This window comes from Callorhinus ursinus, unplaced genomic scaffold (genome assembly GCF_003265705.2).
Source record: "Callorhinus ursinus isolate GAN/ISIS: 27379988/994484 unplaced genomic scaffold, GSC_fseal_2.0 scaffold9, whole genome shotgun sequence".
Taxonomy (NCBI): Eukaryota; Metazoa; Chordata; class Mammalia; order Carnivora; family Otariidae; genus Callorhinus; species Callorhinus ursinus.
Window position 1 is genome coordinate 56,352,268 of NW_027397071.1, and position 15,338 is coordinate 56,367,605.

At 35.2% G+C, this 15,338-nt stretch overlaps 1 protein-coding gene across 5 annotated transcripts in view; it reads right to left on the reverse strand.

The window, feature by feature from the left end:
* Positions 1–15,338, reverse strand: part of PRKAA2 (protein kinase AMP-activated catalytic subunit alpha 2) — a 75,003-nt gene that overhangs the window by 38,340 nt on the left and 21,325 nt on the right. For 4 of the 5 annotated variants that reach the window (XR_012379469.1, XM_025871884.2, XM_073896679.1 and 1 more), the window contains one exon: positions 5,852–5,993. Coding sequence is in view for 2 of the 5 variants with exons in the window: in XM_025871884.2 (XP_025727669.1) it covers positions 5,852–5,993 (142 nt within the window). In the remaining 3 variants the exon portion in view is untranslated. Of the gene's footprint in view, positions 1–3,852; positions 4,150–5,851; positions 5,994–15,338 lie in introns of all 5 variants that reach the window. The other variant, XM_073896682.1, reaches the window with a different exon arrangement.

The window sequence follows — 15,338 nt, forward strand, 5'->3', positions numbered from 1 at the left end:
TGTCATCTTTTTGTTTGCAGATATATCCCAAGTGACTCAGTGGTGCCATCTGCTAAATGAAGGGATGAACAAGCTAACTTTCTGGCCTTGTTTTCCTCCATTTCCCTACACATACTGTATGTTCCCAACAGGCCATGTTCTTTATACTTTCATTATTTTGCTCTTGTTGTCCTCATAGAACCATCAGGACCTTGTTCAAATGTCACCTCTTTACTTATACATGCTATAAGTAATTAGTAAATACCTACTACTATACTAGGTGCTAGGGAGATAAAGATGATATCTAACATCTCCATTTAGATCTAATGGGATTCTCAACTTAACATGGCCAAAACTAGTAGGCTTAATATCCACCTATACCCCAACATGACTCTCTTCCATTCTTCCTATCTCAAAAAATAGCCTCATCATCAGCACCTAGTTGCTCAAGCCAAAATCCAAAATCCCAGTTGCTCAGGCCAAAAAAAAAAAAAATTCCTCAGCAACTCATTAACTTTACCTACAAAATATATATTGAATCCATAGATTTCTCTCTCCCTAGACCAGTGGTATCAAATAGAACTTTCTGCAATAATAGAAATGTTTTATATAGCCTCTTAAAATAGCCATTAGCCACACATTGCTATTAAACACTTGAAATATGGCTTGCTTGACTAGAGAATTAAATATTTTAATTAATTTAAATTTATGCTACATGTAGCCAATGGCTACTACACCGGACAGCACAAATCTAGACTATCACTTTGATTAAAGCCACCATAATCATAATCTCTTAGCTGGACGACACAACAATAGCTTCTTAACTGGTCTGCATCCACTTCTGCCCCCATACCCATTCTATACTATAGTCATATCATCTCACCAGTTGGCTAGATATTAATAATCTTCCAGGTCTTAGCTCAAACTTTACCTCTTCTGTGAGGCCTTCCCACAACTTAATCTGAATTAACACTTACTCCTTGCTAGTCACAACCTAGAACAGCACTCATTCTCCTCAAAGCACTTATCACTGCCTAAAGTAATCCTGTTACTTTGCTTACTCACTATCTAGAACTGCTAGATAGCTCTAGAACAGAAACTCCATAAGGGCAGAAACCTTGTCTTTCACTATCATATCCCCAATGCCTACAACAGTTCCTATTAGATAGCAGGTACTCAGTAAAAATATGTTAAATAAAAGAAAAAACAAACATAATTCCTGCTTCTAAAGAACTTGGTCTTGTGGGAGATACTAATACAAACAAATGAGCAAGTTCAAAGTAATGTCAAGGGCTTTGGAAAGGCTGACTGCTGTGGTACAGAGAGGATGATGCCTAACACAGACTTACAGAGTAAACAGGTTTTCTAGAGATAATCACCTGTAAAGGCTAAAATCTAAATGGTAAATTGGAATTGGAAACCTAGGGGAAGGGAGGTGTAGAAAAAGCTTTCTAAGTAGAGACAATAGCTGAACGACAACAAGCAAAACAGGATGGTGCAATAAAAGCAGAAAGAAATAGACTAAGAAGATATTTAGGGATAAGACCTGCAGAACTCAATGATTGATTATATATAAAGATGAGGGAAATAGAATTAAAGATGATCCCTAAGTTTTAGGCTTAGAAAATTGCATGAATGGTATTTTTGCTCAAAACAAAACAAAAAACAGAAAAAAAAAGAAAGAAGTTTGGGAAAGAAAGAAAAGTTCAACTTAGTTTCAGATGATTCAATGACTTCAGAATGGAAACATCCAATAAAGAGTTCAATAAGTGTGTTCAGGATTCAGGAGAAATATCTGGCCCAGAAATATGGTTTTGGAAATCTTTAGCACAAAGATGACAAATGACAACCATTGTAATAGATGGGGTCACCCAAAGGTGGTTCACTAACACTACCCTAGCTCACAATGCAGACATGGATCAATATTTAATGGCCATGAAGATGAAGAGGCCCATAAAAGAAAGTCTTAAGACGACGAAAGAATCAGAAAATCAGAAGACTGTGATGTTATAGAAACTCAGAGAATACAACATTTCAAGGTGGTGGTGGTGAATAATGTTAAAGAGCTGTCTATAGGTTGAGTAAGATAAAACTTTTTTAATAAAAAGTAAACAGGCAAAACCAGCTCTACCAAATAAGTACTGATCTTCTGATTCATTAAAGTGAAGTTCCCTAAGAACTACGGGGGGGGGGGGGGGGGTGGAGGGACAAAGACAAAAGTCTAATCAACAAATTCTAGTTCATGGGAAAGTTTGGAGTTTCCTTTGAATCCTGTTTACTCTTTTCAATTTTCAGTGGGATTTTACAATTTGAGTTAATAGAGAAATCATGCAATAAATATCCTACATTCTTGGTTTTTGGTTTTCAAGCTTTACTACTAAAGAAACTAGAGGCCCATTCTGTAACAAGGGAACTATTCTTGGCAGTTAGTCCAAGACTGCACAAAACAAACAAAACCACTAAAAGGATCAGGTCTCTCTCCCTGTTTAAATCACTAACACTGTTAGAGGCTATGTCAATAAGCTTGTTCTATAGCAAGGATACATGAGTACTTTTTCTTTTTTTTAATTCAGTCCACAATTGAAGAGGCAATCTGGCTGAATGGATTAAGCCCAAGGCTGGAAGCCAGAAGCTTTAGACATTATATTCACCTCTGCTAATTACTTTCTGATCAACCCTGAGAATGTTCTACATCTCTCTCACAAAACAAAATAGCAAATACTTAAATAATTCTAAACCAGAATAAGATAATTAGCTAAACCAAAATTTGAAATTATCATTATAGAAATGAAGACAAGAAAACACTGGTAGATATGACATCAAAAATAAGCTTTTAAATCCTCATGACAGTTGCAACTGCTTACTGACAAAATCTGATTTGTGTTTGCAGGAACACAACAGGAACTAGGATTCATACCCTAAGTGGACAAAATTTCTCTGGGGTCTTTCAGGCTGGCATTCTAAAAGGGATGAGGTCAAGGAACAAGGCAAATACAGAGATCTCCCCCTTCACTCTCATTCTGGCATGTGACACTTTTAGTCTGGCTTCCCAGCTTTCTCCTCTTATAGGAAGTGGCCGCTCAGTAAGGAAGAGCAAAAAGATTTAGCTTAGAAGCCACTCAGTAACTAGAATAAAGTCATTATCAGCATGGAGTCAAAGTTATTTATGAACTGTTTCAAGTAGGGGAAAAACAGTTAAGAATCATGAAAGTGGACTGAAATATCAGCTTGTAGGTTACCTAGTCCCACTTTAGGCCAATGCTCATCAAATACCAGGCATTATACCAGTGCAAACACATCCCCACTTTAAAATTAAGGAAACAAAGAATATGAGAGTTGAGTTACCAAGCTAGTAGGTGGCATTTTATTTCTTATGCTAATCTTAAAAAACCTGCATATACATATCCTGAATCATCTAGAATGTAGGTTCTAGACGATAACCTTGTAATCAATCATGCACTATCATGTTATTTTAGAGACCTCATTTCTTCTTTATGTCGATGAACAAGTGAACTTCACATGAAGATGAAAGGACACTGACGCTCACTGTTAGAATGCACATCTCATGGTAACAGTGTGAGACCTGAGTCATCTCTGCTACCCAACAGCAGACCAAGGCCCTCCAGGAAAAGCCTTCCTGAACAGTTAGGCACATATTCATATTGTTGGTAAGATGCACTGAACATACCAATCTGCAGCAGTTCACTAACAATAAATGTAGCTAGTATGAGTAAAGACTAAATGCATGTTCCCAATCCCAGCAATAATAACTGGATAAGCCACTCATTTAAGGATTTCAGGAATGCTCCTGTATTAGTTTCCTACTGCTACCATAGTTCAAATTTGGTGGCTTAAAACAACAAAATGTATTACCTTGTAGTTTTATAGAAGTCTGACAGGTCTCACTGGGCTAACATCAAGGTTGGCAGCAAGGCTCTAGAGGAAAATATTTGTATTTTCCAACTTTTAGAGTGCCGGCATTTCTTGGCTCATGGCCCTCTTTCTCCATCTTCAAAGGCAGCAACAGCCAGTTGAGTCCTTCTCACATTTTAACACTTTGCCCTCGCTTCACTCTCAAATCGCTTTCTCTGAGTCTTCTGACTCCCTCTTTCACTTTTAAGGACCACTGTGATTACTACTGGCGCATCCAGAAAATCAAGGAAAATTTCCCTATTATAAGATCAGCTGATTAGAAACTTTAAATCCATCTATAACTTTAATTCCCCTTTGCCATGTAATATAACATATTCAAAGATTCTGGGGATTAGGATGTCTTGGGGGGGCATTAATCAGCCTATCACAGCTACTATGCTAGCCTTGTCGTGAGGCAAATAATGTACCTCTGCAGATTATCAAGTTTTTCCTTGTTAACACTGACATCCAAAGACGGCTCACTAACAAAGTTTAGGCTAAAGAGAATATCTGATTACAGTGAACTAGCAAACAAAGCCTCAAAGACATTAATAATGATTTTTTTTACAATATACTCATATGAACAGGCTTTCTCTTCAATATTATTTGAATCAAAATATAAATATGGATGTCCTTCTATTAAACTAACAATGATTTGGTTTTTGAAAAATGGTTTTGAAAAATTTCAAATTTCAAAATTTCAAAAATTTTGAAAAAATTATTCATCACATTATACTATAGCTATTACTTTGAATTTCTTTGACTTGTCTTATATTTAAATTGTGAATTTATCTTGGTTTCATAATTGTGTCAAAGCTATAAGCATATGGAGTTTATTATACCAAATTCTTTGTTCCTGTATACTTAAGTAACAATATACTAAAAATAATTAAGTCAAAACCAGGGATCCACAAATTTATTTTTTCCTTAAAAGGAGTTCATATAACTTTGTTTTGAGAAAGACTGGAGTACTGGAGTAAAGCATTAATAGCATGGTGTTTGGAGTCAGATATGAACTCAACTACCAGCTCCACAACCTACTGGCTCTTTGACCTTGGACACGTTGCTGATACTCTTTAGATATGGAATTTCTTTATTTATTAATTGAAAACAATACCTACCCTATAGGCTTATCATGAGGATAAAGTGAAATTATATATTGCTCATAAATAAATAAAAAAAATAATAAAGCTTATAAAATGCTCAACACAGTTCCTAGCCACTAGCAGGTACTCAACAAGATTAATATTTATTCTATAAAACTCTATCCAAGCTTTAAGACATAAAGTAAAGACAATTTTCAGTGGTTAGTGTATTACATTTTCTCAGTAAATATTAATGATTTAAATGATTTCAAAGGATACTGTTACATACTCAATATCTACTTTTTCTAGCTCTAATCAATTTTAAATTATTTCTTTCAATATAATTAATCAGCTTTATCAATCTCTTCATATTATCTTTTAAGTTTGTAACTTGTCCTATCAAAAAAAAAAAAATCCACCTGCCCTCCTAAGAGCTCTGCTATCAGTAATCACAGTAATTATTGCAGTTTTGCAAGTAATATACAATGGTGGATAATATTAAAGTTACATTTTACCTTTTCCAAAAAGAAATCACTGTAATGTTAATGAAACGAGACTAGAAAAAAATTATAAAATGAATCTAGAAACATCGAAGTCCTAAAGGCCCTTTAAAGTGAATACTAGAGAAGAGTCAACTCCCAAGGCTGCATTCATCAGTTGAAAACAGTACCAATTTTGAAAAACTGACTTTTAATTATAAACTAAACGTATGCAAGAAAGGATTGATGGAGGTTAAATGAATTAACACTTGCTGAATATAAGTATTAAAGATTTATACTTTCATAAAAAGTTAACTAAAGATAATTATTTGTAAATTCATAGGAAATATCTCAAGACAGTTTCTCTTTTGCATTATCAGGTACAAAAATACTTACAGTTTGATAATATGAGGATGACGAAAGAGTTTCAGATTTTGAATTTCTCTTTTTATTTTTCCAACAACATCTAAACTGCGAATCTTCTGTCTATTTAAGATTTTAACTGCCACTTTATGGCCTGTCAATTGATGTTCTCCAACTAAAGAAAAGAAAAGGAAAACACTTGCTGTCATAGCAACATAATCATTTATTCATTCTTCCTTCCACTAGAACCCCAAATTTCTCTACTCATATATACCACTTTTATATCATTTATTGTATAGAACTTAAGTTTTTTTTACTTGTTTCTTCTACTAGAGTATGCACTCCTTGAGGAAAGAAACTGCATCTTGGTCTTCTCTGTATCCTCAGTACCCAACAGGAGATGTTCATTAAATATCTGTTGAAAGGATTACTGAATTCTATATTACCACAAAAAAATAACCAAATGTGGAACATCTTTTGGATAGAGCAGACTTCACTATGTTAATCTCTTTATTTCTTCATTTCTGGTAAATGCCAATCATTGTATTATAGAAGAATAAATGATTGCTGTAATTAAAAACTTATAACTGGTTTAATTACTATTTCATTAGAAAATATATTTATATAGCCTTTATTTTATGTATTTATTTGCCTTTTCCATAAAGCCTTCCTATTTCCCCCTATTTAATGGGATCTCTACTTCTTTCAAACCCTTATAAGTATGTTTACAAAGCTCATGTATCATTTATCATTTTTAGGCTATTGTAAACATTTGTGGTTTTAACAAATCATATGACATGAGCTATGAGGTCATACCCACCCCCACCTTGAGTAAGGCAGTCAGTATTCATCGGACTCTCCCAGAAGTACATAGCACAGTATTTTGTACATAATACATGCTAAATATATGTTGCATTAAATGAAACAATAGTCCTTCCCCTTTCATATAACACATTCATAGTATCCACACTACTAGTAATATTCAAATGAAAAAATCCCTCCATTAGAAAACAAATTTGTCAGCCTCCCCTCCTATTTCCCTCAATTACTATTCTAAACATTGATCATTCTTCTCACAACACCTAGTCAATCCATAACTCCTTACAGCAAATTCCCTTTCCATTTCTTGGGAGAAAACGAAGTCCATAGGAATGATTTCCTCTATCTTCAGGCTTGGTTATATCCACATCTCTCTTTGCTCCAGTCTCAGATGTTTTCACCCTCCTCCTGTTCAAGGCCAATATCATCAACTTGTGGCCTTGAACTCACCTCTTCTACACTCTCCTTATACTCAATCATTTTCTTTCCTAATAGCTCCTTTTTCCTTAGCCCATCAATATCCTGTCCTGCCCCCAAATCTTCCATTTACTCTGCATCTTCCTTCAGTTTTCAACATTTGTCTCACCAACATTTCTCAAAACAGTAGTGTACATTTATCATCTGTTCCTCCCTTTTCACCCTCCTAACATTACTGCTCTCTGGCTTCCACCTCTACTCCTCTACCGAAACCAAAGGGTCACAAAAGACCCATTAATTTTCAAGCCATGTATACTTTCCAGTTTTCAGATTACTGCAACAGACAACACTGATTATTCTCCCTTTTTGGTGGCACTTCTCACTCCTGGTTCTTCTACTAACTCAGATGGTATGCTTTATGGCTTCCACCTGTTCTTTAAAGTTTAGGGTCCCCAGGTTTCTAATATATAACCAAAATAGATCCTTAAGTGATCTAGCCCATCTCTCATAGTTTTAATTATCACCCATGTGCCAAGGACTCTGCCCTCTTCTTCAAATTTGGGTATCTCAGTCCTAGTATTATTCCACAAACACCTCAAAATCAGCATGTTCAGAAGTAAACTCAGCATTGTCTTCCCCTTCCTCCACCAAACCTACGTCCTCAATTTCACGTGATGACACACAGCCTATATGCTAGAAATCAAAGAGGTGACAATATCTCCTAAATATTCTTGGAATCAAGTTTCAAATCATTAAAACAAATACATTAATAACAATGATAGAAGTGACACTTATTGTTTTATTATTCTAAGTACTAACTACTCTGCTCACTCAGCCGAACAACTCTATGAAGTATTGTCCTCCATTGTAGAAATGAGAAACCTGAAGCACAGAGAAGTAACTCATCGGAGGTGATGCCCTACGAGGTGGCACAACACGTGATCTCAAGCTCCCTCGCTTCAATTACAGGAAGAAAGATCCACACATTATTATGTGTAGATTATAATAATCCCCCCAGTCAGAACAATCCAACCAGGAAATGCGCTGACCTAGGAAGAACTGAGTTTCTTGTCACTAGAGATTATTTTTACCTTTATAACCTTCTCAAGTAGTAAATTATCATCTCAAAAACTTTAGTGAAGCTCGAAAGTTATTTTACCTACATATGAAACAAATTGGGAGCCATCATATCAAGTTCAAGCAATCTATCCTAACATTCCAAAATATGTCTCCAGAACTCCTGAAAAAATTACCAATTTCAGGGACTTTTTTAAATTAATTTTTTAAATTCCAGAACAATTTACATACAGTGTTATATTAATTTCAGGTGTACAATATAGTGATTCAACAATTCTATACATTACTCAGTGCTCATCATGATAAGGGTACTCTTAATCCCCTTCATCTATTTCACCCAACCACCTACCCTCCTCCCCTCTGGTAACCACCAGTTTGTTCTTTGTATTTAACAGTCTGTTTTGTTCTTTTTCTTTGTTCATTTGTTTCTTAAATTCCACATGAGTGAAATCATATGGTATTTGTCTTTCTCTGACTGACTTCACTTAGCATTGCATGCTCTAGATCTATCCATGCTGTTGCAAATGGCAAGACTTCATTCTTTTTTATGGCTGAATCAATTTCAGGGACTTTCTACTCAATTAAAATAAACTAACTGGTTTCTTGATGCCTGGGTAGTTTACTACTCACCTTTGGGAATTTCGTAATACCCAAACACTTGCCTGCATGGCCTAAAAAATAGGTCTTTCTCCTCAACTCCCAGACAGCCTCAATGAAAGTAACCAATGCTGCATCCCCTTGTCAATACAATAAAAAAAAAAAAAAAAAGAGTTCAATTCCTCCTTCCCCATTTGATAATTGAAACTACTGACTACTGAGAACATACGTGCTCTTTCCAGATCAAAAAGATAAGAGCAAAGACTCTACCAGTCAAACAGATGTTTTGTTTTTAATGCTATATGCTTAAACCAAAAAACAAAGAAACCAGAAAGTGAATGAAATTACTCAAAACAATTTAATGATGAAGTATTACTTTGCCAACAAATTCAATAAAGCTGCCATATACAAAATATACAAAAATTAGTTGTGTTTCTATACACTAACAATGAACTATCAGAGAAATTAAGAAAACAATCTAACAATTGTATCAAAAGAATAAAATACTTAAGAATAAATTTAACCACAATGTGGATGGAACTAGAGGGCATTATGCTAAGCGAAATAAGTCAATCAAGGAAAGACATGTATCATATGATCTCACTGATATGAGGAATTCTTAATCTCTGGAAACAGGGTTGCTGGAGTGGTGGGGGGTGGGAGGGATGCAGTGGCTGGGTGATAGACACTGGGGAGGGTATGGGCTATGGTGAGTGCTGTGAATTGTGTAAGACTGTTGAATCATAGACCTGTACCTCTGAAACAAATAATACATTATATGTTAAAAAAAAAAAAAAAAGTAGTAGGAAGGGAAAAATGAAGGTGGGGGAATCGGAGGGGGAGATGAACCATGAGAGACTATGGACTCTGAGAAACAAACCGAGGGTTCTAGGGGATGGGGCTGGGGGGATGGGTTAGCCCGGTGATGGGTATTAAAGAGGGCACGTATTGAATGGAGCACTGGGTGTTATACGCAAACAATGAATCATGGAACACTACATCAAAAACTAATGATGTAATGTATGGTGATTAACATAACATAATAAAATTAAATTTAAAAAAAAGAATAAATTTAACCAAGGAGGTGAAAGATCTATACACTGAAAATTATAAGACACTGATAAAGAAGACACAATAGACATACCACGCTCACAGACAGAAGAACTGATAATGTTAAAATGTCTCTACAAACAAAGCAACCTACAGATTCAATGCAATCCCCATCAAAACTCTAATAGCATTTTTCAAAGAAACAGAAAAAAAAATCCTAAAGTTTATATGGAACCACAAAAGACCCAAAAAGCCAAGGCAATTCTGAGAAAGAACAACAAAGCTAGAAGAATCACACTTCTCAACTTCAAGCCATATTACAAAGCTATAGTAATCAAAATAGTCTAATACTGGCATAAAAATAGACACACAGGTCAATGGAACAGGACTGAGAACCCAGAAATAAACCTACGCTTATATGGGCCAGTTAATTTACAACAAAGGAGTCAAGAATATACAAGAGGGAAAGGATCATCTCTACAATAAATGGTGCTGAGAAAACTGGACAGCCAAATATAAAGAATGAAACTAGAAACCTATCTTACACATCACAAATTATGAAACCATAAAACTCCTAGAAGAAAACATAGGTGGTAAGTTCCTTGACATAAGTCTTGATAATGATTTTTTTGGATATGGCAAAAAAAGCCAAGACAACAAAAGCAAAAATAAACAAGTAGGACTACTTCAAACTAAAAAAATTTTTGCTCAGAAAAGGAAACAAAATGAAAAGACAACCTACAGAATGAGAGAAAATATTTGCAAATCATATATCTGATAAGGGGTTAATATCCGAAATATATAAAGAACTCACACAACCAAATAGCAAAAAAAAAAAGTCTGATTAAAAAATAGAGGAAATGAATAAACTTTTTTCCAAAGACGTACAAATGGCCAACAAATACATAAAAAGGTGCACAACATCAATAATCATCAGGGAAATGCAAGTCAAAAGCACAATGTATATCACCTCATATCTGCTAGAATAGCTGTCACCAAAAAGACAAGATATAAGTGTTGCCAAGTATGTAAAAAAAAGGGAACCCCTATGCACTGTTGGTGGGAATATAAATTGGTGCAACCACTATAAAAAGCAGTATAGAGGTTCCTTTAAAAATCAATAGAACTACCATATGATCCAGCAATCCCATTTCTGAATATGTATCAAAAAAAAAATGAAAACAGGATATCAGAGAAATACCAGCACTTCCATGTTCACTGCAGCATTATTCACAACAGCCAAGACATGGAACTACCTAGGTGTCTGTCAATAAATGCATAAAGATGTGACACACACACACACACACACACACACACACACACACACACACTATCATTCAACCATGAGAAAGAAGAAAGTTCTGTTTGTGACAGCATGGATGGACTTTGAGGCATTATGCCTCTGGCTTATGAAATCAGCCAAATAAAGACAAACACTGCATGGTATTGCTTATATGTGGAATCTTTAAAAAAGTCAAACTTGTAGAAAAGGGGAGCTTGGTAAAAGTGTACAAACTTACATCTAGAAGATTAGTAAGATCTGAGGATCTAATGTAAAACTTGGTGACTATAGTTGAAAACACTGTACAACTTGGCACCTGGGTGGTTCAGTCATTAAGCGTCTGCCTTCGGCTCAGGTCATGATCCCAGGGTACTGGAATCGAGCCCCGCATCAGGCTCCCTGCTCAGTAGAGAGCCTGCTTCTCCCTCTTCCCACTCCCCCTGCTTGTGTTCCTGCTCTCACTCTCTCTCTCTGCCAAATAAAAAAATAAAATCTTTAAAAAAAAAAAAAACACTGTATAACTGAAATTTGCTGAGAATTTAAATGTTCATATATAAATATATATCATATATAAAATATATACATATTTATATTATTTTCATATATATTTTTACATATATAAATAAAATGTGAGATAGGTGTGTTAACTAGATGGGAGAAATCCTTTCACAATGTATACATATATCAAATCATCATGATATACACTTTAAATATCTTACAATTTTATCAATCATACCTCAATAAATCTGAGAAAAACTTCTAACTAAAAGTAGTTTTTTTTAAAAAAAGCATGACTTTATGACATCTGAGGAAATAACTGACTTATTACTCTTTATATCTGAAGAAATTTTTCCCCATGAAACACTGGAAAAGAAAGGACATTATCTCTTGAAACAGGGATGCTGATAAGTTAACTGAATATCTGATATCAAGAGTCAAATATATTGAGGGGAGCCCAGCTGGCTCAATTTGTGGAACCTGCAACTCTTGATCTTGGGGTTGTGAGTTCAAATACCACGTTGGGTGTGATTGCTTAAAAATAAAACCTTAAAAAAAAAGTCAAATATATTGTGAATGCCTCTTCTTTTTGCTGAACTATATTAGCCCCTATTGCCTAATAACTTGGTAAGTGAATTAGTACTTAGTAATAATTAAATCCAAATTATCTCATCATATTCCACGTGAAAGCCAAAGGAATATTCCTAAAATCCTCTAAGAAAAACAGATTTAAGACCAAGAATTTCTTCTGTATTATAGCCATAAACTCTTCTAGGGAAGTAACTGGAAAAAAAAAGGCTTGGATTCATCAGTTTTATTTCTATTCATTTATTCTGTCTAAACACATTTACTGGGTACTTTTCAGACGCCAGGACTATGTTGATCAAATACACATGAAAAAAGAGGTTTAACAGGATTCCAAATTTTATAGGGGAAGAAACATCAGCAGTAAAGGAGCTAAAATAAATTCTGTATGGTATTAAATCTGTCTGCAGGCTATTAGGAATACCTTCTTTGTAAAGGGAGAACACAGATAAGAAAGAACAATAAAAAAAATGCCAGTGATAGACAAATTTGCCATGATTTATCATGTATTCAGAGTAAATATCCAGATCAATACAAGCAATAAATGGAACAACTATTTAATGAATGCCTACTATGGTAAGCACTGTACTAAACACTTGAGAAGTAAACAGAGTAGTTCTGTCATACCCAGTATTTATCCCACCCTTCCTTCCCAGACATAAAGACTCCCAAATTACACCTGAGCACATGGCTACCCAGAGTAGAGACAGCATCCTAGCGTCTCTTTTAACTAGATGTGGCCCTATCACTATATTCTGGCCAATAATATGTAAGCAGAAATGTCCCTCACAAGCTTATTCTTCATCCCTTTCTCCATCCTAAAGCCTGGAATTCCAAAGCCACCATCTTGAACCTTGAGGACAGGGTTAGGCAGGTGGGAGCAACAGAAGAGAGAAGCCCATGCTTTTGATGCCACTGGGTACAACATTCTGAACCACCTGCTCAGACTGTTGTAAGAGAGCAAAATACTATCTTGTTTAAGCCACTCTTTTTTGATGTCTGCCATTCACAGCTGAATAGAATTAATTCACTATTTTAGCATTCTTTAAAACTCAAAAGGTTTGAACTTACTTCAAATTTCCAATTTTGCTCAACTACCATCCCTGAACTAACGGAAATAAATTCATAGCCCACACAATTTCTTTAATTAAAGAGTTCTACAAATTTACCACTCATTCGTGTTTCATTTTGCTTTTCCTAAATTACAGCCAAATTATACAAAATACTCTCTAAAGCTATGGAATTTTATGGGAAAAAATCCATACTTACACTGTCTATGCTTTTTAGGATTTTACATTTGATAAGGTGAAGAGCTGTCAGGCAGAAGAATGAAACTGATTTATATTGTTCAAGAAGAACTGGGAATAACTGGGGGACGAGGTGGTTCAGTCAGTTAAGTGTCTGCCTTCGGCTCAGGTCATGATCTTGGGTCCTGGGATCGAGCCCCCCATCGGGCTCCCTGACAAATAAATAAAATCTTTGAGAAAAAAAAAGAGTTCTATTTCATTCTTCCCAGCACTTGGTTTGTCAGCATTTTTTTAGCCATTTCACTAGGTGTGTAGTGACATCTCCTAATTTGCATTTCCCTAATGATTCATGCTGTTGAGCATCTTTTCATGTGTTTATCAGACATCCATATCTCTTATTTAAAAAAGTGTTCGAATCTTTTGCCAATTTTTTAAAGTTTTAAGTTCCAGTTAGTTAACATACAGTGTAATATTAGTTTCAGGTGTACAGTATAGTGATCAACACTTCCATACATCACCCAACACTCATCAGGACAAGTGCTCTCCTTAATCACCATCACCTGTTTAACCTATCCCCCCGACCAACCTCCCCAGTGGTAACCATCAGTTTGTTCTCTATAGTTAAGAGTCTGTTTCTTGGTTTGCCTTTCTGGTTTTTTCCCCTTTGCTTGTTTGTTTTGTTTCTTAAATTCCACATATGAGTGAAATTAAATACTGAGTATACCTTTTTCACAGCCTGTGCAACACTAACATTTACTCAATTCTCAGTTCATCTCTCAATGGTAGATGGGAGGGGGCTGGAGGTCAGGTCCCCCATAGTCTTCATCTATTGCAAGGGACAAAGCTAGTGGCAATAACTAGCAAGCCTGGAAAATGTGGCACAGAGAGGTTAAGGTTTTCCCACAGTTGTTCAGCTATGACGTGGTAAGGCCAGTATTCAAACCCAGCAGCATATACTGTCCAATACTCAAACAGAAGAAGCTCACCCATTTGTCAGGATTGCCATTCGATAGATTCCTGCATTAAGTTACAGGTTGAACTAGATTAAGGTTAATTCCCCTTCCAACTCTAAGATTTTTCTAATTATACCCCTAAGTATCATTCCACACTGAAGGGTTTAAGTCTTTTAAGCAACTCTAGTCTCCTGATGATTTTAGTTGCCATTTCCTGGATGTTTTCCAGCTCTACATTTTTCTGGATGCACAACATGTAGGACTTCATATAACTGTGTTATGTAGTTGTAAATACGTGACTGTTTTGTACAAAGATAAAATTAATTTTTCAAATTTCTAGTATTATTCCCAATAAAGTCTAGCATTTTTTACAAGCACAGGCCCTACAATTTCATCAAGTATAATGGGAAACACTCTTTTCCTATATATTCCATATTAATTCATAGTAACTACTTCCTCATTCAATTTTAATATATGATTATTACTGTATCTAGTAAAACAAAGAAAAGGAACAATTACAAAACAAAGTATTATTTTAGGCCTGAATTATGATCTATTTCTCTGCTCGGCTCAAACAAAAGCAAAGGGTTGTCACAAATGTCCCTCTGCTGTAAAGGTCGTGAACATATTATATAATAATTTGAACTATGTCAGCAAAGACAAAGCTTCAGTCCACGAAAAATTTATTTTATATGCTTCACAGGCCCAATAGCTACATGTGATATTTCTTATTCCTATACAAAGTCCCTGACCTATGTACAAAATTTGTGGGTTTCTTTTTTGGCACTTGAAAAATATTACCTCATTGGAACATGGCATGTGTAGTGCTATGCTCCCACAAAATTATTAGCCTAAACAAATAAAATCAAGTCTATCACCATATTACTGAGTGTAGCTAAAGAAGTTTCCTATAATTTTCAGGGTGCATTTGGGATGACCAGACTTAAAATTTAGGCCACAAAAATGTACACTAAAATCCCTCAGGAGGGTCTCTA